At 37.8% G+C, this 26,522-nt stretch overlaps 1 protein-coding gene across 4 annotated transcripts in view; it reads left to right on the plus strand.

Annotated features, from left to right (window-relative positions):
* Positions 1–26,522, plus strand: part of USP47 (ubiquitin specific peptidase 47) — a 51,656-nt gene that overhangs the window by 19,392 nt on the left and 5,742 nt on the right. For 3 of the 4 annotated variants that reach the window (XM_058806304.1, XM_058806301.1, XM_058806302.1), the window contains 20 exons: positions 881–1,019; positions 2,597–2,693; positions 3,193–3,338; positions 4,147–4,226; positions 5,037–5,186; positions 11,197–11,292; positions 11,383–11,535; positions 12,905–13,072; positions 14,799–14,930; positions 15,613–15,689; positions 15,996–16,051; positions 16,589–16,701; positions 17,574–17,678; positions 18,999–19,206; positions 19,619–19,734; positions 20,658–20,777; positions 22,007–22,790; positions 24,395–24,570; positions 24,732–24,812; positions 25,844–25,959. In XM_058806304.1, coding sequence (XP_058662287.1) covers positions 881–1,019; positions 2,597–2,693; positions 3,193–3,338; positions 4,147–4,226; positions 5,037–5,186; positions 11,197–11,292; positions 11,383–11,535; positions 12,905–13,072; positions 14,799–14,930; positions 15,613–15,689; positions 15,996–16,051; positions 16,589–16,701; positions 17,574–17,678; positions 18,999–19,206; positions 19,619–19,734; positions 20,658–20,777; positions 22,007–22,790; positions 24,395–24,570; positions 24,732–24,812; positions 25,844–25,959 — 3,113 coding nt within the window. The remainder of the gene's footprint in view (positions 1–880; positions 1,020–2,596; positions 2,694–3,192; positions 3,339–4,146; positions 4,227–5,036; positions 5,187–11,196; positions 11,293–11,382; positions 11,536–12,904; positions 13,073–14,798; positions 14,931–15,612; positions 15,690–15,995; positions 16,052–16,588; positions 16,702–17,573; positions 17,679–18,998; positions 19,207–19,618; positions 19,735–20,657; positions 20,778–22,006; positions 22,791–24,394; positions 24,571–24,731; positions 24,813–25,843; positions 25,960–26,522) is intronic. The other variant, XM_058806303.1, reaches the window with a different exon arrangement.

Here is a 26,522-nt window from a genome sequence, read left to right on the forward strand (position 1 = left end):
GTCAATATTTATGTGATGTTTGCTGCAAGCAATTTTCTAAATCTAAAGTTATATAATTAATTAATCTTTGATACATTCAGAGATAAGTCTTAACAATACATATTTAATCATATATCCAATCCCTTTCCTCTGGGTATTTGAAAGCAATGTTTGGCCTTTCTGGCAGAATTCTCAGAAATGGCAACCCTGCATTGACAGCAATGAGCTGATTCCACATTTATCTTTATGGAAAAATGAATAAATAAAAAAAATTATAGAAGAAGAGTCAGCAGAGTTGCTAGAAGCCACTGTTTGCCATAACAAAGACTTGGAAATTTTCTGTTTCTCAAATACATGATGCACAATGCTACAGTATCATCAAATCAAGGGTTGGATAGACTAGTGATATATTAAGATTTATTGCCTAGCTCCTGTATCAGCATAATGCTGGCTGGCTTAGCCTTTGTTGTGGAGTTTAATTACCTGAAAAAGAGGGAAAAAAAACCCATATGTAAATAATTGTGCTCAAGATCAGAATTTAAAAATGGTTCTGGAAGAGTAATGGAATGAAATTGGTATGTCTAGAAAAAACCTATTCTGTATTGCAGTGCTGAAAACTTGAGGCACAGGAGATGCTGAATTGCCAGCTTGCTTGTTGTGTACATTGTAATAGCATATTTGGTTGTGCAGTGTTCCAAAGGACCTGTCTTTCTGCCAGTGCTAAAGAATAATGTGTCAAGGGAACTAAAGTTACACTGTGTATCTGCAATGTTGAAAAAATTGTGTGATGTGCCTAAGCAAAATTGGTTTCCTAGCCAGGAGAGAAAAGCAGATCTCATAGGTACTTCAGTAAAAACGTTTTGTTTAACTTGTGCACACCGTGGGTGTGTTTGTGTTTCAGGAGGAGTCAGGTTCAACAGAGGATGGTGCACAGGAGAGATTTATAGGCCCCCTTCCCAGAGAAGGCTCCATTGGATGTACCCATGACTATGTCAGTCAAAGCTATTCTTATTCTTCAGTCCTGAGCAAATCAGAGACAGGTATTGTGTTCTCCCTTGTAAAGGCAATGCTAGTTTGTAATTATTTTAGCACATTTTCAAATAGCAGCACTTCAAGATTTTTTTTTTAATAAATTGCAATTTATTTTAAAAATACCCACATCACTGCTACATTTTTTATTCATGTTTTTTATTATATTCTCCCATCCCTTTAGAAATGGAAGAACTGTGTTCTAGCCTTTCCTTACCTGGGACAGGGTAATTCAGACTCTGTCAGGGTGCTCCTTTGCAGTGCTGGACCAGCAGTGCCAGCTCCAGCTGTGCTCACTCCCAGCTGAGGGAGGACTGGATTCCCTGTCACTGGAGGGGCTCCTGCCACATCTCTGCTTGGCCAGAGAATTCCTGCCAGGGCTGCAGGTCTCTGTGCCTCCAGGGAGAGGAGGCTGCCCCTCTTGGAGAGGCTCCTCTGCATCCCCCAGGCAGCAGGCCCTCCTGGGGTTCTGGGGGGCTGCTCTGCAGGGCAGGAGGAGACAGCGCGTTACAGCTGAGGTGAAGGTGCTGAGCAGCCACTAAACTGACACTCTGTTGCACTACTTCTTACCTGTTCGAGGCTTTTTGGCAAATAACAAAGTTTATCTGCCTTTTTGTTGATTTAATGAAACTGAAGAGATGATTTATATAGAGTAATAAATAAAATACAAATGTTCTGATTTGGTCTCTTCACAGAAAATGCCTGTGTGTGAATTAGCTGCTTTTTCATTACTAGTATGATACTGAGATTATTTTTTTTCGAGAATTTTGGGAGTATAAACAAACATTTTTAATTCCTTTATTATATGATGCTTCAGTATATGCTCCTTGCTTATCAGCTGTTGCTAATATTGCGTATTTTGGAGAAAATCTTAATATTACAGCTTAGATTAATATAAGTAAATAATTTCATTTTCAGCTAGTAAAAATGACTTTTAGTAGTTCAGTTAGTTTTTAAAATTAGTTATTTAAGGGGGAAGGGTTTAGAATAGTAGTGTTGTGTGGGCACTTGGGATTTTTTTTTTTTTCTGATTTGAAAACAATAATAAAACCAGTGCAGATACATATTATAATAATATTATTACTGGGATAATATATATATATAATATTATTACTTATATATTATTACTTATATATATTATTATATATATTATTATAATATATATATTATTACTTATATATAATATATAATAATAATATTATTACTTTTAGCAGACATAAAGCAATAAACAAGCTGATACACAATTGATTCTTAGAAAATTCTAGTTTATTCTGTGAAATATTTAAATCTGCTATTATTTATAGTTACCTACACCCCCATTAGTGTAGTATTTAGCATTAAATATTGCTTTTTAATGTGATCAAAAAACAGCTTCATGTCATTCAGGAGAACTATTATTCTCTGTTGCTTTCAGAAGTTGTAGCATTCCCTTCATTTATAGTGTAAATAACAATAAATAACAACAGATGAATGCAGTTCTTAAACACTATCACTATCACAGAATTGTTTTCTTGTCAAGTGTTTTAACTCTTGAATTGATGTGCCATCTTTTTGCATTATTTTCATCTCATTATTCTCATATTTTTAGGTTATGTGGGGCTGGTAAATCAAGCAATGACTTGCTACTTGAACAGCCTTCTGCAAACACTTTTCATGACTCCTGAATTTAGAAATGCATTGTATAAGTGAGTATATAGAATCAACAGCTTCTTAAATTTGTACTGGTTCATATTAGTAGGAGACCCTTTGGAATTTCACTTCTCAAAATTTCCTTGTTTGGATACTGGAAATCATAATGAAAGTCAAGCTGAATAGCTTTATAAATTATATCTGCTTAAAAGCTGCAGCTTTTAAGTAAAATATAAGTTACTGCTTGTGGCATGGACGCTTTTTATAGAATCTTGAAAACATCAAACTGAAGGTTAAATTTGATGCTAAGTGCAGTTCATGTTTATACAGTGAATATCTTCAAAATTTTTGGTCTTATGTTTATGCATTTGAAGAGTATCATTGCCACTTACTGCAGAAATGGAAAGCAACTGCATTTGACTTCTCCCAAGAAAGAGAGCTGCAGTTAACCTGTGATATGGCAGACCTGAAATGTAGTAAATGTTGATTTAATGCTGTTTTTGAGTAATGTTTTCAAAGCAGTTTTATTTGTCAAATATCTTGCATTCCAAATAGGTGGGAATTTGAGGAATCTGAAGAGGATCCTGAGAGGAGTATCCCCTACCAGCTACAGAGACTGTTTGTTTTACTGCAGACCAGCAAAAAAAGGGCAATTGAAACAACAGATGTTACACGGAGTTTTGGATGGGACAGCAGTGAAGGTAATGTGCAGCTGGTAATCTGCTGTGGTTTGCTTCAGCTGCTGCCTGCTAGGGGCTGAACTGCTGTTTGTGGGGAAAAATACCAGAATAATTAAGAGTAATTAATAGAATCGACTTTTTCAGTGGAAACAAAATAGCCTACATGGATACTTTGTTGTGCAGTGTGTTTGATTGTTAAAGAAATGGCATCTGTGAGTTTTAGGCTGTTAACATAAAAAGCATTATTTTTTTGTAATTAACTGTCATTACACATGTAAATGGTTTCTAAAAAAGTAATTCTTTGTGGGAAACTTGCTTTTGTTTTGAATCACGAATGTCAGATGCCCATATTGCATTTATGGAGCTACCCATATTATTGCCTACTTCAAATCAAGCACTGTGTGTGTCTTTTTTACTCTTGGTGTGGAGTAATTTTGCCCCATCACCTGTTGATGTTTCCATCAGCACATGATGATGAGAAGTGGGAAGTTGGGTTTTGGAGAATCACTGTGAAGTGGGACAGAAATCAGAAGCTGTTTGTTTTACACCAGAGTACATCAGCAGTTCTGTATTTTTCACATATTCTTGCTTGTGTACGCAGTTCTTGTTTATGTATAAACATAGTGAGCAAGCTGGTTGCTTATTTTTCTGGCTTCCATTGAGAGGCAGCTGCCTGTGGAATTGAGCACTGGCCCAGTAGTCAATAGGTAGCAGTTGTAGGTACACACTTGAACTAATTAGTTTTTTAGGAAGCATTCTTAGGCTACAGTCAATATTTGGACTAACAACATCTCCTGTTTTAACTAATAATAACTTCAATTTTTAATAGCGTGGCAGCAGCATGATGTGCAGGAGCTTTGTAGAGTCATGTTTGATGCTTTGGAGCAGAAATGGAAGCAAACGGAGCAGGTAAGCTTGGAAAAACTGTCTTCATTCAGTGGTGTAGTATTGTGGGCATTTGTTGGGTTTTCTAATGATTGTAAAAATCATTTACTAAATTTTAAATACCAGCTTGTTGAGAATCTGTGGTAGTTTCCAGTTTTCTGGTTTCTTGTAATAAGCTACTGTGATGTATGACTTTCAAGAGTGTGTTGCATCTGTTTTCCTCCCCCAATTAAAAGTGGAACATTTGGAATATATATATAAAATCTGGAATATTATACTCAGTCTTTATTTGAAGCACAGAAAGTGACTGTGTAACTCCTACAGTAACTTCCTTGCTGTCAGTATTTATTAGGCTTTGTTGTGGCCTCTAGAAGCTCAAGCTCTCCCTTCTTAAGGAGAAAGTTAGGAATATATTCCTGGCACAGGATACATTCTGATAAATAGTCACCCTCTTGTACACCAGTTTTGGTAAATAGGAGTAATTGTAAGTTGTCTCTGGAAATACAGGAAAGGACTGCAGGGTCAGTGTTAACAATGTTTGCAAGATCAGGCTCGTTTTAATATTCAGTTTGGTGCTTTTGTAGTCACTTAAGGCATGACTCTTAAGGACACTGAAACTTATGTAACATCACTTGAGAAGCTTGTTTGATACATGTTTTGGGCAGGGCAAAGTAAGAATTCAGGAGATGGATGTCCTGCTGGGGAATAGCGTTTTAAATGTGTAGCCATGCAATTAAGATTTAATTGACAAGAAGGTATTTCCTTGTAAAACCAAAGAAATAGCCTATTGGTCATTTTTTTTTAACTCCCTGTTGCTGCATCTGTTTGTTTCAGGCTGATCTTATAAATCAACTGTACCAAGGCAAACTGAAGGACTATGTGAGGTGCCTAGAGTGTGGCTATGAAGGCTGGAGAATCGACACGTACCTGGATATCCCTCTGGTCATCCGGCCCTATGGCTCCAGCCAGGCGTTTGCTAGCGTGGTGTGTACTATTATGGTCCTAATAGTGCATCCATACACACATAGAATACATAATGCCCCAGTGGTAGAATTGGTTCCCTGGTAAGTATCATCCTAGATACTCCATCTTGGGGTGTTCGTCTTTGTGCAGTGAACCAGCTAGCAAGTTCTAGAAGATTTTTCTTTTTTTTGCCTTTTTGGTTTATTTTTTGTTTTGGTTTTTTTTTCTTTTGCCCTTCGATGAGTCCTACTGGTGCATGTATAAGGGGAGGGGAAATGAAACTTTATTGCCTTAGGCTGCAGTAATCAGTTATTTTCTTCCTGATAAAATCTTCAGCATTTACTTGAGAGATTTTTATGAGATCACAAAGTTTTATTTGGGTTTTTTTTTTTTACTGGCACATCTGCTAAATTTTCATAGCTTTATTTAAAGTGTTAGTGAAAGAACAGAACATTGACATAAAATTTTTACTTTAATTGCCATGTTGTTGCTGTGCTTTTTAAAGGTCACTTCTTAGATACCAAATACTTTTAATAAGCAATTTGATGATGATTCAAAAATCTTGTTCTATATCAATGTTTGTAGTCTCTTTTGCTCCAGCTTTACTGATGCTGGCAAGCATAACTATTGCTTAGTAAGTCTGTGGAAGTTCTTTTGTTTGAGTTTTTCCACCCTGAAAAAAAAAGTATTACAAGCTGTGGCATTCCACAGTACACTATGGATCGAGTTGTGAGAAAGAATAAGACTGAATCAAACAAATCTTTCAGTAAAGGTTGTTTTAAACAAGCACTTGTGTAATTAGCTTGTTCATTAAACATAAAGTATTTTGCCTTCTGTATTTAGTGTGCTGGCAATATTTTTAAAGCACTAATAGTCCATAATTCTTAACGGTAATTCTGTTAAGAATTGTTAGAATTAATTTAAACTATAGTATAGCTTCAGTGTACCTCATACTTTGAAACTTTAAATATCAGTGTTGAGAAGTAGTAAAAGTGAGGGACATTGCTCTTGTGAAAAGAATTCAAGTTAGTAATGTCCTTTGAATTCTTCTTAAGATCAAAATTTTCTGGAACTATCCAGCTAATGGAAGCTGTCTTAATACAGATTGATATTTTATACAGATGGCTTCCCTTTGCATCTCTTAACCCTTATTTCTAGCAGTATTCCCTGAACTAAATTTTGTAATTTTTATTCAATAACTAGATTTTTATGATCTATTAAAAAGAATGAAAACTATTCAGTTTATATAGTTTAATTCTGCACTTAACAATGTATTTTTTGTATGTCTTAAATGGAAAGGTTTTTTCCTTCAATGGACAAGTCTGTAATGCAATGCTAAAAAAAGACTTTGTCTATTTGTAAAACAAAACTTGAATGAATAAGGACTTAAAGTTCAGATTAGTTTTAATAGTACATGATATTTTTCCTTTCAGTCAGCATTTACTGGGTTTACTACATTGAGGAACGTAGTTTTAAGATTTTTGTTACACAAACTACATGGTTGCAACTTGTATTGATGCTTCAATTTTTGAACTTTTTCAATTCCTATTCTGATTACACTTAGTTGATTCTCCTCCCTGCATATGTATGAACAATAGCAGATGTCATTTTTAGTTCTGTAGTCTTCAGCAGTGGGGAGATATGGAGGATACTTGCTTTTGGAGAAGGGAAAAATCGCCTGTTTCTAAATGGAATTCTCTGAAGGTAGTATCCTCCATTGATCCATAGATGATGTGATTCAGTAGGTGTAGGTAAAAGGGTCTGAGAGATCAAAAACTTGACACATGCGCTAATAGGGCTTATGGAAGGGAATGGAAAACTTTTTAGACCTTGCTAGTCAGCTCCTGAGGGAACTTGCAGCAGGCGACACAACCCAAGATAGGGGATCTAAGGAGGATACTACCTTCAAAGAACTCTAGTTAGAGGTAAGTGATTTTCCATTACTTTCCAATAAGAGAGAATGGATGGATGAGCCTTGAATTAGGTTAATCTGTAGAATGCCATTTAAAGAGCATTATCCCACTGTTTGACATTGTGTATTACCAAAGAAATGCAGATACTTGAAATGTTGCATTAATTTATATGTATATTACTTCTCAATGCATGGGGATATTGAAGAGCTGGGAAGGATAATGTCATGCTTTCTTTATTTCCTACTGTGAACTAATTCTGAAATTCTTCAGTGTGGTCTTAAGGTTTGCATTTAGAATTGTTCTGATTTTCCACTCTATCCCCCAACTCCATGTAGCATAGCTGCAAACTCACTAGGGCAGCTCTGGGGCATTGAGATGTTGTCAGTGTGTGACTCAAGATGGTTTCTGAAAAAGTACTTATGTAATCTGCATTGTTCAAGGGTATGGTGTCAAAAAATCCCTGAATCAGGCTTTTCTTGAGTTCAGTAGAAATCCAGACATAAAAACATATGGCTTATTTCAGGGAGGTAAACAGGAGCAACAATTCACCTTCTGATTTTCCTAGGTACTAGTGTCTTTTTTAATTTAACAGCACTAGGCATAAGCTGAAATGTTTTGTAGTAAAAAAAAAAATATTTTGCAGGATGAACAGTGGAGAGAAAGACGCAACTGGGAACTAGCAGTGATGCTGAAATTATGATACTAAAACAGTGAGAGTTGATTTGCAATACCAGAAAACTAGTAATGATCTAAGTATTCTGGATATGTGGATGTGTAGCCAATGCAGTGGTGTTTTGTTAAGTATTGTTAGTTTTCAAGATCTTTTGTACCATAGCTTTTCTTTTGAGAATGTAAGTATGTGTACAAGTAGTCCTTCTTAGGGCAGAAATTACTTTGAACTTTATGTGAACTTAATTTGTGGTGTCCTTGCCAAACTGTTGAAGGCAGCATATGGATGATGTGATAATTCCTTCTTTGTTTTTAAGGCTAGATCAGTAACAACAAGGTCTTGTATTTTTCATTGAACATACTCTTTGAGCACAGAAAACTGATGACCTTTGAAAAACTGAGACAGCAGTTAGTTTCTAGCTTTTTCCAACAGCAGTTTCACCTAAATGCCACTTGTGTAAGGCTTCATAAAGGTCCTACTCCTCCTATTCACAGGTTTTACAAATTTACACATTTATGAAGGCTTGCAGTAGGGCACTTGTCAAACTACTGACTAGATCATAAGGCATTTTTATGGAGGGGTAAGTTCTCTGCAGTGCCTCTCTTAAGCCAGACAATAATTAGGTTGAATTGTTACAACATTTTAGTGTGCTAAGTGATAGAGATCTCAGAATATTAAAAACTGAATACACTCAGAACTTGGCTGGACAAGGCTCTGAGCAATAAGTCTAAAGTTTGACCTGATTTGAGTGAGGGATTAGGATCAGATGATCTCCAGAAATTTCTTTCAGCCTGTATTGTTCTTTTGATTCTTTGAACTAGAAAGAAGTTTAAATAGCTTTTGTCACCCTAATCTGTAGGTTGATCGCTTAAGCTTTATTTTGAAGTGTGTGTGTAGGGGATTTTGGAAATGGTCAGTGACTCCAAAGGTAGATAAGAGCTGCCACGTTGAAGGGAACTGCTGAGGTAACACTGACTTTGGTGGCACTGCAGGGCAGGGATGTGTGCTGTGAAAGGCTGTGCAGCTTGGCAGCTTTGCCCCTGGTTTTGCTGAGTAAACTGTCAGAGCAGAGAGCAGTGAACTACACTAGAGTAGGAAGGGTATTAAGAAACCTCCTAATCAGCAGAACTAACCTTGGTGTAAAGACTGTGTAAGAGGGAAGAGAGTCAGCCTGAGGAGCAGCAATGATGATTATCCAAGGATTGAAAAATACATGGCTATATATATATATATATATATATATATATAGCTCAAAAGGAATGGAGGTCCCAGGAGCTTCAATCAGGCCTTTCAAAGCACAGCTCACTATGAGTGCTAAGCAGTGAAACCTCAAGAGTGATGTAATAATGCTTCATTGCCTTCTCAGGGGTCTAAAGCATCATCACTTCTTGCCTTATGTAAAAATTTGTAGGGTGTTTCCTTGTTAAATTGCACATCACATGAGTCTACATAAGCATTACACAATAATTTATGCCCCATCCTCCATATATTCCCATTTGTATTCATGTTGATACATGAGCTGCAACTTTTTTCTTACACTTGAAATATATTTTTCTTGCCTTAACTGGCATTTGGCTCACAAGACAGTTCTCTCACTGATTATGATGTCATCATGTGATGTTTTCTGATTCATGTTTTCTGTGTTGGCCATTAACTTCTTTGCTTTTGCTGAAATAGGTATGAATAGTAATCAAAATACAGCAATTCATTTCTTCTGCTTTCTCTTTAAGCAGGTTCTAACTTGTTTAGTCTTTTTTCTTACACTTTAGACTGAGATTCCTCACATTTCAGTACATAATCTTACTAAACACTAGCTGTCTGTGGCCCTGGAGTAAAAAGCGACTCAGCTTCTGTAGCATTTAGGAAGTAAAGACATAGACAGCAGCTCAATTCAGACTCTGAAATGTTTTCATATGTCTGGAGAGTCTCTGCCCAAGAGCTGTGATTTCACACTGTTCAAAAGCCTTTCTGGCTGGCTCAAGAAATGGGAAACTGAGATGACTGCCTTCACTGTACAGTTGTTTTATGGAGTTTGGTAGGTCCTTCATTTGTGAATAGTTGTCACCTGGAATAGAGTCCATTTTTTAAAAGTCCTTTCTCCTAGAATAGCAACAGAGCTTTTGGAAAATACTTGCTTTGTTGTTCTTGCTGATGGCCTCCATTCTTGGAAAGAAAGAAGGGAGGAGAGAAGAACTGAGGGCTTTTGTGAAGAACTTGGCATATCCTTGATTTGTTCCCAAAGTGGGATTTGCCAAACAACACAATTTAGGTACCAGTCATGGCTGCTGAGTTTACTCTGCCCAATTAAGCCCCTTACTCAAAACTTCACAGGAACAGCCACAGACCTTCATTAACAAATGATGATTTAAAAAATGATGGTGCAAATTGTGTTTGCTTTCACCTCTGTGGCTGAACAGAGAACTTCTGCCTTCAACTTGGAGTTCAGAAACCCAGAGCCTATTGGCTTGCAAGCTGACTGGATTATAGGTTTTAACCTGGAACATCTCTGGGTGAAATTCTTCAGTGAGCCCATCTCAGTACTCCTAGTGAATTCTGTTTGAACAAGTTGGTTCTCAAGTATTTACACCTTAATGTGCAGTGTCATTGCTGCAAATTGTGTCAGTTTGGTTGTATTTTGAATATTGATTGCTGTAGTGAGGAGCAAAATAGAAATCATTGAAGTCCTGGGCATTAGTGACAGAACTGGTGGGGTTTTTTTTTTAACTACCCCAAACTAGGCAGCTGTCAGAAGACAAAATTCCAGTTATTGCTTAGTTGCCTCATAAGGTTTAGCTAGGAAACTACTTCTGTCTTTATAGGAGATGACCTTATCTGATTCTCACTCCTTTGGGGGCAAAACTCAAATACTCTTCCCTCTGTCCTCTCCCCAGCTTTCACTTAAAAATAGGATCTTCAAATGTAGTTTCCTGACTCTTGGTAGAGCCAGGACTAAGGCTGCCCTTATGCAGGGCACTGAGAAACTGAGTAACATTTTTTTCTGCTGCTTCCTCTTTCCCCCTCTAAATACCAGATTGGCTCTTTTGAGAAAAACTCCTTTAGAAATGCAGAAGAATCATCTCAAAATTCTGGGAGAACAAGGACAAGGCAGGGTTTAAAAATAAGCTCGTTTTCACAGCAGACGACTTTACAGACACGACTAAATGTGATGTGCAAGGTAACAGGAGTAAACGTAGCTATTGAACCAAAGACAGTTGGGATTCATCAAATGCTCAACGAGATACAATTGACAGTAATTGTGGTTTTGCTGGGTAGAAATATTGATTTCTGGTTATGTTTACCTAGCTATTGTGTCTGTACCAAAGTTTGTCAATCAAATTTTGGTGGTAGATTTAAATGAATTATTTGTATGTGTTTGCAGTCTCGTTGGAAATTTATACCTGCATAGTAAACACTGTTTAAAAATGGGGTAACATGTTTTTATTCTTAGGAAGAAGCACTGCATGCTTTCATTCAGCCTGAGATCCTTGATGGCCCAAATCAGTACTTTTGTGAGCGATGTAAGAAGAAATGTGATGCAAGAAAGGTAAAGACTAGTCAAATGATTTGCAAAAATTACTTTTAATAAATACCAATCCTGCTAACAGGGACATAATCTTGTCCTTGTGCCACTCAGGGCCTGCGGTTCTTGCACTTTCCGTACCTGCTGACATTGCAGCTGAAGAGATTTGACTTTGATTATACCACAATGCACAGGATTAAACTCAATGATCGCATGACTTTTCCAGAGGAGTTGGACATGAGTGTCTTTATTGATGTTGAAGATGAGGTAAGGTATTTGTTTTCAGAGAAAAGCATTTAACTTCCTTCAAGTTTCTCATTCAGGAAATCAAAATTCTAGTCTTATAAACCCATTTTAATAATATTATTCATCTACATATAATGTTCTTTAGCCATGCTAGTGCTATAATTTGAAGATTTTAAGTCTGTCCATATGGATTTTTTTTTAATATTGCAAACAAACATGTTCTCTGTAGAACATGTTTGGCGTTCCTGCTTCCATAAGGAATCTCTTTCAGATTTCTTACATCTTCAATAGACAGATTTAAAGACGTGAGTCTCAGGGCTTCTATATGTACTCCAATTCCAGAAGGGAAGATTTATCTGAAACTTGTGTCTGAATTGTGTTGGTCATAAGAGGTGATGTAAAGTTTCAAAACTTTGAATATTGAAGTTAGTCCAGAAATCATTAATAATTAATTTCTTCCCTCTGAATCACCATGTTGTTAGTGTATACTGTAGAAATAAGATTTTAAAATTTTTATTTTTTCCCATCAGTTTTCTGGCTTTTTACTTTTCGGGTTTTACCAAAATTCATGTTGTGCACTTACATTCACCTAGAAGTATTTACTGTGCATTTTGCATTGAAGACCAAAGTAATTTCTCTAATGTCATTCCTGAAAACATTTGTTGGCTTGCACTGGTGTAAGAGAAATACTGCCTGGATGTGCACATGGAGAGGCTTTTCTGGCTCTCTACAAACCCTTGTCTTAGGAAGGATCCCGTGTAGACAATTTGATACCTCTCAGGGTGGGATAAATAACAATGAAGATTGATCTGGGAGGACAGAACTCAGATAAAATTAAGGACTGTCAGAAAATCAAAACAATTATCCAGAGGCAAGAGGATCAGGTAAGAGATGAGTATACTGAGTGAGCTGCATTCACAGTGTTGGTGACACCATGCTGTTAAGCTAGCAGAGCACTAATCAGTCTTACTGTAATACCTTGGCCTGGTCCAGTGAGTTGAAATGGAAAAAAAAGTCTTTGATCGTGACTGAAAATATTTTCAGTCAGTTCTGATTAGCAGGGCCACATCACAACAGATTGTTTTTTGGTATCAGACTTCCAGGTACTGAATTGGGATAGCTAGTGAGTGGAATAGTCTAGTAACAAATATAACTTTGCCAAGTCTGAAAGCTCCTAATTACTGTTCAGTTGCACACAAACCCCAGGAACACTGAAGAGGTGGACTGAAGACACCAACAGAAACAAGTCTGTTCTTGGTGCTGAATTACAGAGGTCTCTATAGTTTTTGAGGAATTTGATTGCTTCATAGAGTGGATTTTTTCATTTCACAAGCACTGTTATTTCCTGTTCCATGTAACTTTTAATGTTGTAAAATGTCTTATTTTTAAGAAGTCTCCTCAGACCGAGAGTTGCACTGATAGTGGAGCTGAAAATGAAGGCAGTTGTCACAGTGATCAGATGAGCAATGATTTTTCTAATGATGATGGAGTTGATGAAGGAATCTGCCTTGAAAGCAATAGTGCAGCAGAGAGGATCTCCAAAGCTGGCAGTGAAAAGGTATGGGAACACTGGCTGTTGGAAGGGTGGGCAGGAGGCTGCAAGGGGGGACACAGCTGGAAAGGCTGACCTGCATTCACCACCAGGATATTCCATGCCAGATTCCCTCTGGGCACCATCGTGCTCTGCAGGAAAACTGGGGGCTTTCCAAGGTTGCTGTTGTTCAGAGACTGGGGGGGAAGGGGGTGGGGGTGTGCTGAGGAAGGCCTTTGCATCACTGCACTATTAATTTTTTGTATGTTTCCTTTATCTATTAAACTGTCATTGTCTCCAAGTAGTTCCCACTTTTGCTCTTCTGATTTTCTCCGCCATCCCACTTGAGGGGAGTAGTGACTGACTGGCTGGAGGGATGCTTTGTTCTTGGCTGGGGTCCACCCACCACAAATGTAAATGATAAATATATAATTCATTCTGACATTGAAGGTGAGGTGAGAGGTTGGAAGTGTGTGAGTTTATTTGAATTTTCAAAAATTGACATTACAACAAAGGAAAAAATTCAACTAATTTGGAGGTCACCTGAGATACATAAGAGTCTTCCCAGCTTGTCAGACTGAGAATTTCCAATAACTTGTTTTGCCAGCAGACCCTTTAACTGAAGATCTGTTTTGCCTTGTGAGCAGTGGTTTTACTTGTGGGCAGCTGTCAAAGGTCTACCAGATTTAGCTGCAAAGTAGTAGAAGACAATTGGGAAGTTTTGATTAATTTTATAGATGAAGCCAAGGGTCTAAATGTTAAATATTCCTTCAGTCATCTTAATATAAAGGAATTAAATAGCAAGTCAGTCCAGAATAGCAGCCATCCTGCTGTGGGAAATCAGGGTTGGTAGAGATTGCTGATGAACTTGGTTGAGTTTTCATGGAAAATGTTGACCTTTATGGTGATGTCCACAATATGTTATGGACTTCATGTACTGTTGTTCAGTGAACTCATCTGAAGTTAGGCCACTAGCTTTCATTCAGTCTTGGTAGAAAGCTTTTGGGCTTCATCTGGTACTTTTGTAAAGTAACAGTTTTAAAGGCTGACTTGCATGTTAATCTTCACATCTGGCCCTGTTTGTATTTACCTTGAGCCATTTGAGAGGGTGTTTTTGGTATATGTTCTGAATACTGTCAGTCTTAGTTGGAAATGATGAAAAAATTAATTCTAGTCACTTGACTGGAACAAGACCAGAATATTTTGTGTCTGTAATGCAAGTGGGATGTCCAAGTATTGGCCAGTTGTTTCTTACTACTTGTTCTCAAGGCAAGCAAGCTGTCAAGCCAAGCTTTTTGGTTTGGATATCTTAATAATGGCTGTGGGATATGCTGAGAACATAAGTGTTTCTTCTACATAGTCTAAAAATATCCTTGTAACACTTGTGAATCAGTGTGGTTCAGTTTTATTTTTTCATTTATATGCAGCAGTGAAGGCATGTGCTCAGTGCCCTCTATTTCTATCCATTTATCTATGGAAAAAAAAGAGGTGTAAAGCATCAAGTGTGGAGAGGGGTGATAGCAAATAGACCTAAGCTTTGTAGCTACAAACTGCTGAATAAAGTTTAGCATAGCAGAGCCTGGTTTTGTTCAGTGCCTATTGCATTAATTAATCTCTATCACACAAATCCACTCTTTGCATCCAACTATTTACGTACCTGGGTTTGTGTCCTTATTTTGAATTTTTTTTTAATTACCATTTGCTTAGCTTTTCTTCAGTGGGTACGTTTCACACCTTTTTCTTCTCTCCACAGAGTTCTTTGCTGTATGAGCTCTTTTCTGTCATGGTTCATTCTGGAAGTGCTGCTGGTGGCCATTATTATGCCTGTATAAAATCTTTTAGTGATGATCAGTGGTACAGCTTTAATGATCAGCATGTTAGCAAGGTAAAAATAGTAATTTTTGTTATGTTTTGTACTCATACTTTGTGGTTTTTCTCTTAGCTGCCCATAAAACCAGTTTCATTATATATATTTCAAGTATTTCCTTGATTTCATCATCTCCTAATGTCCTGCCATATGCATATGTTTCACTCATCAGCTGAACTGATTTCTGGTGGTTTGGAGAGTCTTTATTTATGTATCTATGTATTTTTGTGTGGTGGGGAAAGGAGTGTTTCTCCTTGGCAGTGGTGGTGGGATGGTTCCTAAAGAAGCTGTCATTCATGTGCAGACCAGGCTGTATTTCAGATTTTGTCTTCTGTACATGTGAAGAGCATTTCTTGCTTAGAGAAGTGTTTGTAGACCTGTTGCAGTCCAGACTTTGCTCTTAAACCTGTCCAGCTGATGGAAGTGTTCCAGCTATCATCCATAGGTACTATTGCAATCAGGAAACTTGGTCTCTTTCTCTAAGAAGTTCCCACTTTAAAAACGAAAAAAGTATGTTATGTTTGCATTCATTGTAAAATGGAGAGCCAAATCACTTTGAAATTGATTTTGGAAGTCAGCAAATAAGCAAAAATAAATTATTCATATGGTGTGTTGTGTAATGCCATGTTTCCTTGTGAGAATAAATGCATCTCGATTAGTGCAAGTTTCTCAAATAATCATTACATTGATTTTCTGTTAGATAACTCAGGAAGATATTAAGAAAACATATGGAGGATCTTCTGGAAGCAGAGGATATTATTCCAGTGCTTTTGCTAGGTTAGTATTACTGTAATGTTACTTTTCTTTCTGGTAGTGTTTTAGTGTAATGAGATGAATGGCCAAGGTGCATATGCCTAACATATTACATTAAAAGTATTAGCAGATGCTTCAGGTGGTTGTAAGAACTACCCTGACTGCTGTTTCAGATCATTAAAATAATGTGATATTTATTTTTAAAAATCATTCTTGGTTAATGTGTAACTTAGATATGATATAGCTCCTTACTGAAAGATAAAGAAACCAGAGCAGCTTCTGAAGCCAGTATTGTCTCCTGAGTGATAAATTCACGGTCTCTTCCCCCAGCTCAACAAATGCTTACATGCTGATATACAGACTGAAAGATCCAACAAGAAATGCAAGTAAGTTCAACAGCTGTATTTGCAAAAGTTGTTTGTTTTTTTTTTTAACTTAAATGTTGCATGTTGTTGTTTTGTTTGTTGTTATGAAACAATGTCATAAAGTACACTAACCTGCATGAAGTGCGGTATTTTTTTTATCATAATATAGTGATAGCTTGAGACTTTTATTATCAACTAATTCACTTTTTGGAAGAGTATTGGCACTTATTGTAAAAATGGATTAAGTGCAGTCATCAGCTTTAGTGTATTTCTCTACTACAGAAAAGCTTTACTGGTACTGGAATCTTTTGCTACTATCACCTTCTTTGTTGCTGATAACATAAGCAAGGGGAATAAAAGACTGATTTCAGTTTAATTCAAATAATATAAAAGAGAACAGGGCATGGTGTAGGTGGGAAATTTATGTGGAAAAAGAGTGGGGTGACAAGACAAGAAAGATAACTCAAATATACCTGTAATGCCTAAAGGTGGAAATGTAATGCTTGCTGTGGAAAAACTCTTATTTTTTAAAAACTATTGCTTTGTTTTTACTGGCAGAGTTTCTTGAGGCACATGAATATCCAGAGCACATTAAACAATTGGTACAGAAAGAGAGAGAATTAGAAGAACAAGAAAAGAGGCAACGTGAAATTGAACGCAACACGTGCAAGGTTAGAATTTCTGCTGGACTGAGTAACAATACATTGCTAGTGGGAAATGTTTCTACAGTAAACAGTGATTTTTTTTTTTACTACAGTGCAAGGGCTCCTTTGTGATAAATGTTTGCACTAACAATTCTTTTAAACGAATTGCACACCTGTTGGAAAGCTGTACATAGTGCAGGCATCTGTTAGAGGTATTCACCAGACATTTTTGTTGAATTAATGTATTGCATGTGAATTTGAATTTGTATTAAAACCAAAACAACTTAGCACTTATTTTAAGCAAAATTACTTCCAAAGAATGTGTAATGCTGCACATTGTGTTTTGTACTGTTAAATCTTTTCATATTGTGACCCTTCACTTTGTGCAGTGTTGTTTCTTAAACTAATTCTAAATAGTTACTTGGTAGAAAGAGCAGAATTTTTTCAAACCCTAGATTTAATGGCAAAGAAAATTGGATCTCAGTGCCTTACAAGCATGGCAGTCAGCTGCTCTATCTATGAATTAAGTGATTTTCTGAGGAAGTTCTCTCATTGCAAAATGTGTAACTCTCTATGCAAAAAAGGAATTTCACATTCATTGTTCATAATGTGCATTTGGCTTTGGAGCATTTGCTCACTGCCTGTGCCCACAAGATGTTCTGGTTATAGAAGCTGTACCCTAGCTGGGAGAAAGATTCAGATGCACACAAATACCTCATGTGCCTTTGACATACTCTGTCTGCAGTTGTATAACAAGCTATAAGGAAACTATCTCACAGCTGAAGCAGAGCTAAAGGTGTATTTCATATTAGATTGCATGGATATGGTGTTTTCAACTTCAATGGAAAGACATTTGAAAATGCCTTCATGATAATTTTTCTTCCTTTTGTATTGCATAGATTAAATTATTTTGCATGCATCCTACAAAGCAAATAATGATGGAGAACAAATTGGAAGTTCATAAGGACAGAACACTGAAGGAAGCTGTGGAAATAGCTTACAAGGTATGCCACGTGTAACAGAATAGTTAAATTGTTTGTAGCGATTTCTGCTTTGTGTCTTCAGATTTTTAATTTGTAATACTGTGGGAGTGTTTGAGAGGGCTTGGCTGTGGGGATTTTTTGGGGGGTTGGTTTTGGAGGCTGCTTCTTGGGAAGTTCTGTATAATGGGTTTTTTGGTTTTGTTTTTTTAAAGGTGTTCTAGTTTGTCATTATTGAAGTTTTCTGCCAGTAGCCATCAGCTGATTGCTGATTGGAGTGATGCAGCCTGCCCTTGTAGAAGGCAGTATGATCTGGCATACCCTTATTTTAAACTCAGACAGTGAGAGTTGCTGGTAACTCACTATGACTTCAGCAAATTGAAAGAATTCTGAACACTTTTATTGGCATTGCAGTAAAAAACCTTATATTAGATACATAATAACAGAGAAGATTCTCAAGAATCTTCCTGGGTAGCTAATTCAGTAACAGGAGTGAACACCAAGGCCTGTTTGATCTCTGCCTTCCTCAAACAGGTGGGGGCTGAAGACATCAATTTTTGCTCACCTACTTGTACTCCTTGCTTCTTGCTGTGTATGTTTTTGGCTAGGAGAGCACCAGCAAGGCATTTACATATTTGGGATGTGCTGACATCTTCTTGAGATGAACAGTTAGTGGATGTGACTCCCTCCAGCCTCTAAGATGCCATCTGGTAGAAGTGATAGGGAATGTATTCCTCTGAAAATACTTCTGGGAAATGTCTTCATGTGCCTCTGTCCATACTTTTCAAAAGTCCCTCTTTTCTGCGTTTTCATGCAGGCATCTATATAGTAGAGGTGGCCTCTGAGTCCCAGTAACACATCTGTATTGTACTTCAATATCTGTATATAGGCCTTGCCCCGGTAGGTCCCAGTTGATCTTGATGGGCTGCAGCTGTGGCTAGTGAAGGTAGCTGGGATAAAAGGGAGTGGGTTGGCCAGTCAGGGAGAGCCTGGGAGGAGCCCTGACTAAGAAGGAACCACATGCAGAAGAAGGAGTCCATGCTGTGAAGATCTACAGCCATAAGAAAACACCGAGAGAAGATATGGGACTCTAGAAATATAACAACAACACATCTATTTGAATTTGGAAACATGTATATATATTGCATGTATAAATGCATATATAACATGTATCTATATTGCAAAATATCTGTGATGTGTTTTCTAAAACCACAGTGGCTGTTGTGAATTCAAGGGGTTCCTGGATGTACGCACAGTGAGGTATTTCTAGCTTGCAGGTTAAGAACTAAACTCAGAGCTAAGCTGTTACTGATGTTAGGGGGGTTCTGTGTGTGCACATTGCAGCTGATGGATTTAGAAGAGGCTGTTCCCTTGAGCTGCTGTCGCCTTGTCAAATATGATGAGTTCCATGACTACTTGGAGCGCTCGTACGAAGGAGAAGAGGATACCCCAATGGGTTTGTTACTTGGAGGGGTCAAGTCAACCTACATGTTTGACTTACTGTTGGAAACAAGAAGGCCTGACCAAGTTTTCCAGTGCTATAAACCTGGTGGTAAGATACATAATTGCAATATATGCTTTTAGTCTATCCTTATCTATATTGTGTGATGGCACAAGCACAGAGCTGCAAAACAGCTTCAGTATGAGGTGTTGCAAGAAAAAAAATCAGATTTTACAGTCAATATTAAGAACTACATAATGTACTGTGCTGCTGACTTTGCTTCTAGTTGAAGCAGGTCTAAGGTATACTAAAATTTGCCAAACTGGAAGGTTTTTTCTTTTTTGGCATTAAATTTGATCAAAAATGCAATTCTGAAATTGGACTGCTTTTTGATTTTTCACTGTTTGTATTTAATGCAGCCCCTTAATTATTACATCAGATAAACATTCATGTGTTTTCTTTGTCTGTTGAATTTTCTCTGTGTATATGTGTGACTTTGTTTTCTTTTTTCTCCTTCCTGCAGAGGTCATGGTAAAGGTTCACGTAGTCGACCTGAAGACTGAATCTGTTGCTCCTCCAATAAGTGTGCGAGCTTATTTGAATCAAACGGTGTCAGAGTTTAAACAGCTTATTTCAAAGGTACTTTACAGTCCTTATGGACTTGTGTTACAGAGTTTTCATTTGTTGTCACTGTGAAGTGTGTCATGATTTCCATACCTCAAATGAGAGCCTGCACCTTTTGCAGATCATGCTGTGAGTCCTGTCCAGCAGGGTTCAGTTAGAAGCTACAGCTGAGTTTGTCCATCTGCTCACTCCTGCTAAGAGCAGCAGGCTGCTTCTTGCTTCCATGCAGAGTTAGTACCTTTAACATCCTCACTGAGAGTCCAGCTGGTGACACAACTAATGAACTGTTACCATACAACTGAACCTAAGTGTAACTTCCCCCCAGCTTTAGCATTTGACACCCAACATCCAAAGCTGTCCACGTCTATATTACAATCCTTTTCTTCCCAGTAGCCCCGTGTTACCAAGATGCAAATTGATTTTTACATGGTTTGAAACCAAGGGACATTACTGCTTCCGTTGCATTGGAAGACACAGATTGCATTTGCACATTTCTGTGTAAAATAATTCAGTAGTTGGTGTAAGTTCATATTATTTGTTATAAAATATGATTCCAGGAATTTGAGTTCAGTCTAAGAATTAAGTGAATACTGTGCAAAACCTGTTGTTCAAGAATATTTTTAATTTTCAGTTGGTTCATACGTTAAAGATAAGACCATTGTCATAAATGATTTTCCAGTTCTCCGCAAAGCCAGGCCATTTCATGCTTCTGACCTTTTGGGAAAACTGACACTTGCTACATATTAAAGGGTGGAGGAAAGGTACTGGGACTGAACAGGTTTGGGAGATCTTCCCCCCTGGGGCCTCTTTTGCAATTTCCAAGTTGATAAACAAACCTGCTCCTTTCCCAGTGAATAATCCCAGAAATGCAGCAGCTTTTTCAATTTTGAAGGCATGTGTGATGCCCATGTTCTGTCCCTGTCCATGTCCTGCTTTAGGCCACACACCTGCCTGCTGAAACCATGCGGGTGGTGCTGGAGCGCTGCTACAACGACCTGCGGCTGCTGAACGTCTCCAGCAAAACTCTGAAAGCTGAAGGCTTTTTTAGGAGCAACAAGGTACCTCCTCTGTTTCTTGAATTGTTCATTCCTTGTGTTTGTGGTTACCTGTTGTGTTATAAAAGGCATGGACAGGAATTGATAATGGATAACTGTCCCGGATTTTGCTCTGTAGTGTGTGGGTTTCTGTGCCTGGTACAGTGGTGCTGGTGAGTACTCTAGGCAATTTATGAAACCAAATGTGCATAGGAGAGAGTGGACTGACAATCAGACATGTGGCTGTTGCTCTGGTTCAGATGATGCTGAGCTTAACAGCCTTGTGAAGAAGACTGTTAAAAATCAAGCATTCTTAGGGAGTAAACTATGAAACCTGCTGTGGATGTGTTTGCTAAAAACACCTGAACAACTGTACCTGCTCTTAGTATTATTAAACTTCTTAAGAAACAAATATCAAAACCAAAAACAAGTTTTCATTGGGTTTCTATCTTAAATTCAGTAGTTTTCACTGTGAAGATTCCCCCTGGACAATTTACATTATTTTTTCAAAAAAGACTTTTAATAAATATTTCCAATAATAATTGTATGATGAATTCAGAAGAAGAGTAACTTAGCACTCAAATAACTTCAACATTTTAAATGCATACATTGCCCTTTTTTACTGCTGTAGAAATAGCCCATCTTTTAGCACATTTTGCACATCCTCTCTCTCTGATGTTGAAGCTCCATATTAAATCATCTTGATGAAGGAAGATTAAGGAAGACTTGGATGGCTCACAGCTGAGCAGAACAGTGGCACTGAGTTGCTATTCAGTTACTTAGAGGCCTTTCTCAATCAATGTTGCTACAACATGGAGCCCTTTGACAAAGGGAAGAGAGCCATTTAATTTGCACTATTGTTGAACATGTATACATTTAAAACTTCTTATGACACTGTACTAGAAAGTAAAGACACAGTCTGCTGCAGTGGTGGGTCTCATTGCTGCCATAACAGTGCTGTGCACAGGTGAAGGGTGCACGTGGTGTGATCCATCAATCCACTTCTGGATGTGTTTCCTGCAGCTCGTCAGTCTGCTTACAGTTCAGTCTTAAACATGGTTATGTAAACAAGGAAAAGTGAAATCATTATTGTACTGCAGACTCCTTGGTCTTTTTCTAAGCGTATATTTTAACATTTTGATTAAAGGTGATGTTTCTTGATGGCATTATTTCTAATGTGTGCTCAACCCCGTGTTTGCTGTTGCATTTATTTAAAAGAACACTACATGGTACAATGCTTCTTTCCTGTTCAGGTGTTCATTGAAAGCTCAGAGTCCTTGGACCGCCACGTGACATACACAGACTCGCAGCTGTGGAAGCTTCTGGATCGCCACGCAAACACCATCAGACTGTACGTGTCGTTGCCAGAGCAAGCTCCTGGCTCTCAGCTCCGACGGGCCCTTTATCAGAAGTCTGCTGGGGCTGCAGGCAACTTGGAGGAACCTTGTGAAAGAGTAAAAGGACCTGTAGGTAATATGAAATCCGTAGAGGCGATTTTGGAAGAAAGCACTGAAAAACTTAAAAGCTTGTCCCTGCAGCAACAGCAGCAGCAGGAGGGAGATAATGGAGACAGCAGCAAAAGCACAGAAGCCAGTGATTTTGAAAACATTGAGTCACCTTTAAATGAAATAGACTCTTCAGCATCAGCAGAAAACAGAGAACTTGACAACCAAATTCAGATTTCTGATGCAGAGAATCTGCAGTCCGAGGAGCGGTCGGACTCGGATGTCAACAACGACAGGAGTACGAGTTCAGTGGACAGTGACATCCTCAGCTCCAGCCACAGCAGTGACACTCTGTGCAACGTGGACAATGCCCCCCTGCCCCTGGCCAATGGGCTGGATTCCCACAGCATCACCAGCAGCAGGCGATCAAAGGCCAATCAGGGCAAGAAGGAAACCTGGGACACAGCAGAAGAGGATTCTGGAACAGACAGTGAATATGATGAAAGTGGCAAGAGCAGAGGAGAAGCACAGTATATGTACTTTAAATCAGAGCCCTACACTGCAGAGGAGGGTTCAGGAGAAGGGCAAAAATGTATGTATTCTTTTTTAAGTGTCTTAAAAGAATTCTGTGGGTTTTACTACTTAATTTATGTGCTGTGTTAAATAAGTCTAATGGCAGCATTGAAAAACTTGATTATAATGTCAAATTAAAGCTAATGGAAGTGCTGACAGGATGTGATGTTCAGCAAAAATCTATTTTGATCTTATTATAAGTGATTACATATTTGAAAAGTGTCTTACTCTTTTGTTTCTAAGAAAATGAACCTCTGCTTAAGTGTATTGATGGTGTTCCCTGAAGAGCAAGCTGAGTTGCCTTCTAGTGAAAGGATCATAGTTGCATCTGCTGCTGCTGATTCACCTGTTTCAGAATGCACTTACTTAATGTGGTTAAAACAGCATATTTCTGTTACCATTTAGGCTAACAAACCTGAAAAGCCTTAGTCATTTGACTGTAAAGAAAATTCAAATACACTTAATATTGATGATTTAATTCACTAACTGAAATACAGTGGGTACAGCGAGGCATATGGCTGACATGAAAGTATCCAAACAAGTGCAGTATAAGAGCCTAAGTGGTATATAATTGTCATAAAAAATAAATAATTTCAACAACTCTCTGTACCTGCATGTGCTTTATGGAATAATAATAGAAGAATAGTAGGATGTAAGATAAATATTTTCAAAGGCAAAGGCTTTCATGTCAATCCAGAAATCTGATTGTAATAATAATAGATAAAGAAGAGTTTCTCACAGAGAAATTGATTTGCATCTACTAAAGCTTTGATAAAATGACTCCTTTCGCTTGGAATGGTCTTTCTTTAGGGCTAATTCTGAACTGCTTTCATTTTTCCCTGTTATGTTTTGGTTGGTCTAGTTGGATTCAGGAACTACTTGTTTGCAGTAATTTTGATGTTATCATAGTACACATAGTACACATAACAATTATCCTGAGGAGAAAGCTTTCTTTTATTTTTAATATAATTCAAATTATTTATTTGTTCACTTCAGTATTCTGGATAATTTATTCTAGAGTCTCATGAAGTTACATAATCATGATGTAGTTTGTAGTGTAGTACAAATTGCATGTATTAAGAAGAACAATTTCTAAAGGTAACTATTCCCTTTACATTCCAGAATTTAATGTTACTACAATTGTTCCTTAATTACAACATTATTCCATGAAAAAGTCCCTTAATCTGGATTTGAGCTTGTCTTGTGATAGCCTGTGGCCTTCCAGAACACAGAATTTACCTTTTTAATGCAGAATGCCAGGAAGGAATATAGAAGGGGCTGGGTGGCTGTGCCCAGCCAGTCCCAGCACCAAAGCAGCTCCCTGTCCTTTGAGGCAGATAAAGCTGGAGGAGGATTTAGCAGTTGCTCCATGGAATTCTGTTTGTTTTCTCAACTGCTGTGTCCCCCAGAAATATCTGCCCATAACCACTTAAAATATAGAAAAGTTTTTAAAGGTTATGATAACATCATTAGATGAAGTGTAAATGTAGCCAGTAACCATAATTCAGACTTTTCAGTACTCTTTTGCTGCAAGTGCTAACTCTGAATATATGGAAATTGTATGTGAGTGCTTTTTTTTGTAGCAAGGTGTTTCATACCATTTTTATCTTTATTTTTGCTTAGGGCTGATGGTGCATGTTGATAAAAGAATTACACTGTCTGCCTTCAAGCAACACTTGGAGCCTTTTGTTGGAGTTCCATCTTCTCACTTCAAAGTCTTTAGAGTCTATGCCAGCAATCAAGAGTTTGAGAGTGTTCGGCTGAATGAGACCCTTTCATCATTTTCTGATGACAATAAGGTTGTTTAGAAGTTATTTTCAATCATTGAAAGTATATTGGTACAATATAGATAAAGTTAATTTGTAACAGGTGAAAGAATTCTTTTGGTCTTGGTAGCACGTTACAAAACACAATTCTGATTTTGATACCAGTTCTAACAGATATTCCTTTTGCATTCTAGATAACTATTAGACTTGGAAGAGCCCTTAAGAAGGGTGAATACAGAGTCAAAGTCTATCAACTCTTGGTAAATGAGCCTGAGGTAAGGCATTGCATGTTTCAATGCTGATTCATGAAAATATTGGTGTGTGCCTTGGCCGAGGTTTTGCTTCGAAATCTCGGAAAAAAATGAAACTGCTTTTCTTCATATTTCTCCACAAGGGATATAGAAAGGATTTAGAGAGGAAGTTAAGAGATTATTTCTGTTCCAAGTAAGCAGTTGGAATGTGATTTACACTATCTCTCAAGTGTCTCTATTTCTGTAGTGTAAATGGAGAACAAGTGAATCCTTCCTTTGTTTCCCTTAAAAGTGTGACAGTCATGTAGCCTTCTCTCCAAAGAAGAAACTGTTTGCTTGTGGCTGTGGTTTCCAGTGATGCTGAACTGATCTAATTCATCCCATTCATGTGCTGCAGATAGTGCTGGTCAGGAGGGTTATCTGGGTAATGGTCCCTCTGCATAAGGCAAGGCTGAAACAAAAGTGCCTCTTTTGCAGTAAGGCAGTTCATGCTTGTTACATCTTCTGGGACATGAAGAATACAGAAGTGGTTATATAGATTGTGGACTGGATAGATTGCAGTCTTTAGAAGTTGATTTTGTATGCACTTCAATTTTATTTTTTGGACAAAATTGCAGAAGATGTATTAATAATGGATAAGAGACTAAGCTGAACTGCTAAAGCAGGGAATAAGATAAATTTAAAAGCAACTTCCATGGATGGAGCTGTGTCTGATCATGAAAGCCAACAAAATGGCATTTTTATGATGGTGTGGCTTATTTAATTTGGAAGCTCCTTTGCCATTGTGTGGAATGTGAATGTAATGGTAGCATTAGCAGCACAGCACAGGCAGTATTTCTGCACAGGCAGGCAGAGGGTTGGAGTGCCCTGCCAAAGGGCTGCTGTTACACTAATTAGTTCCACCCCAGATTAGTGAATTCATTGCCTACCTTGTTAACAAGAAACTTGCTGATCTTTTTGCCATGTGGATGGGACTGGTCACAAGGCATAAACAGTGGTACAGTTTTCTGTTTGAAAGAATTCTGTCCTTTATCTCTTTTTATTTATGTTCACAGCCATGCAAGTTTCTTCTAGATGCAGTTTTTGCTAAAGGAATGACTGTCCGACAGTCCAAAGAGGAGCTGCTTCCTCAGCTTCGAGAACAATGTGGCTTAGACTTGACAATTGACAGGTAAACCTGATGAAATATCATTTTAAAATGTGTTTGGGGATTTCTTTCCTCTTGTGGAGAAAGAAAATAATGAAAGAAGCAGAAATAAATTGCTGTGGTCTTTGAATCAGTTTGTGAATGCAAACACTAATTCAGCAATTCTTTACTTTCATCTCGCACAAAATGAATTCTGTAGGGGATAACATTTACATAGAATTGCCTGCAATATATCTGCAGCTTTAGATCTCTCTAATGATGATTTCCTTCAGAAAGGGGGATGTTAAGTAAATCAGTTCTTAAAAGAGCCACCTGCTCTCTACATGCAGGCCCAGCATAGATCACTGCAGCAAACTGCTTGTGCAGCATCACTGTGTGAGTGTACAGCACTGATCTGGGCTGTCTGCCCTTTACCATAATTGGGTAATCCCTAATTAGGAAATGGTTTTCTTCCTTTAAATCCCTACATATTTCCTGCATTGAACAAGTGCAATGCAGACTTGTTTCCCTTGTGTTTATGAATGATTCAGCACTAAGCCAGCAGTGATGCCCTGCTGTCAGGATTTCTCCTGAACATTAAACTTGTT

The sequence above is a fragment of the Ammospiza caudacuta genome, chromosome 6 (assembly GCF_027887145.1).
Source record: "Ammospiza caudacuta isolate bAmmCau1 chromosome 6, bAmmCau1.pri, whole genome shotgun sequence".
NCBI classification, from domain to species: Eukaryota; Metazoa; Chordata; class Aves; order Passeriformes; family Passerellidae; genus Ammospiza; species Ammospiza caudacuta.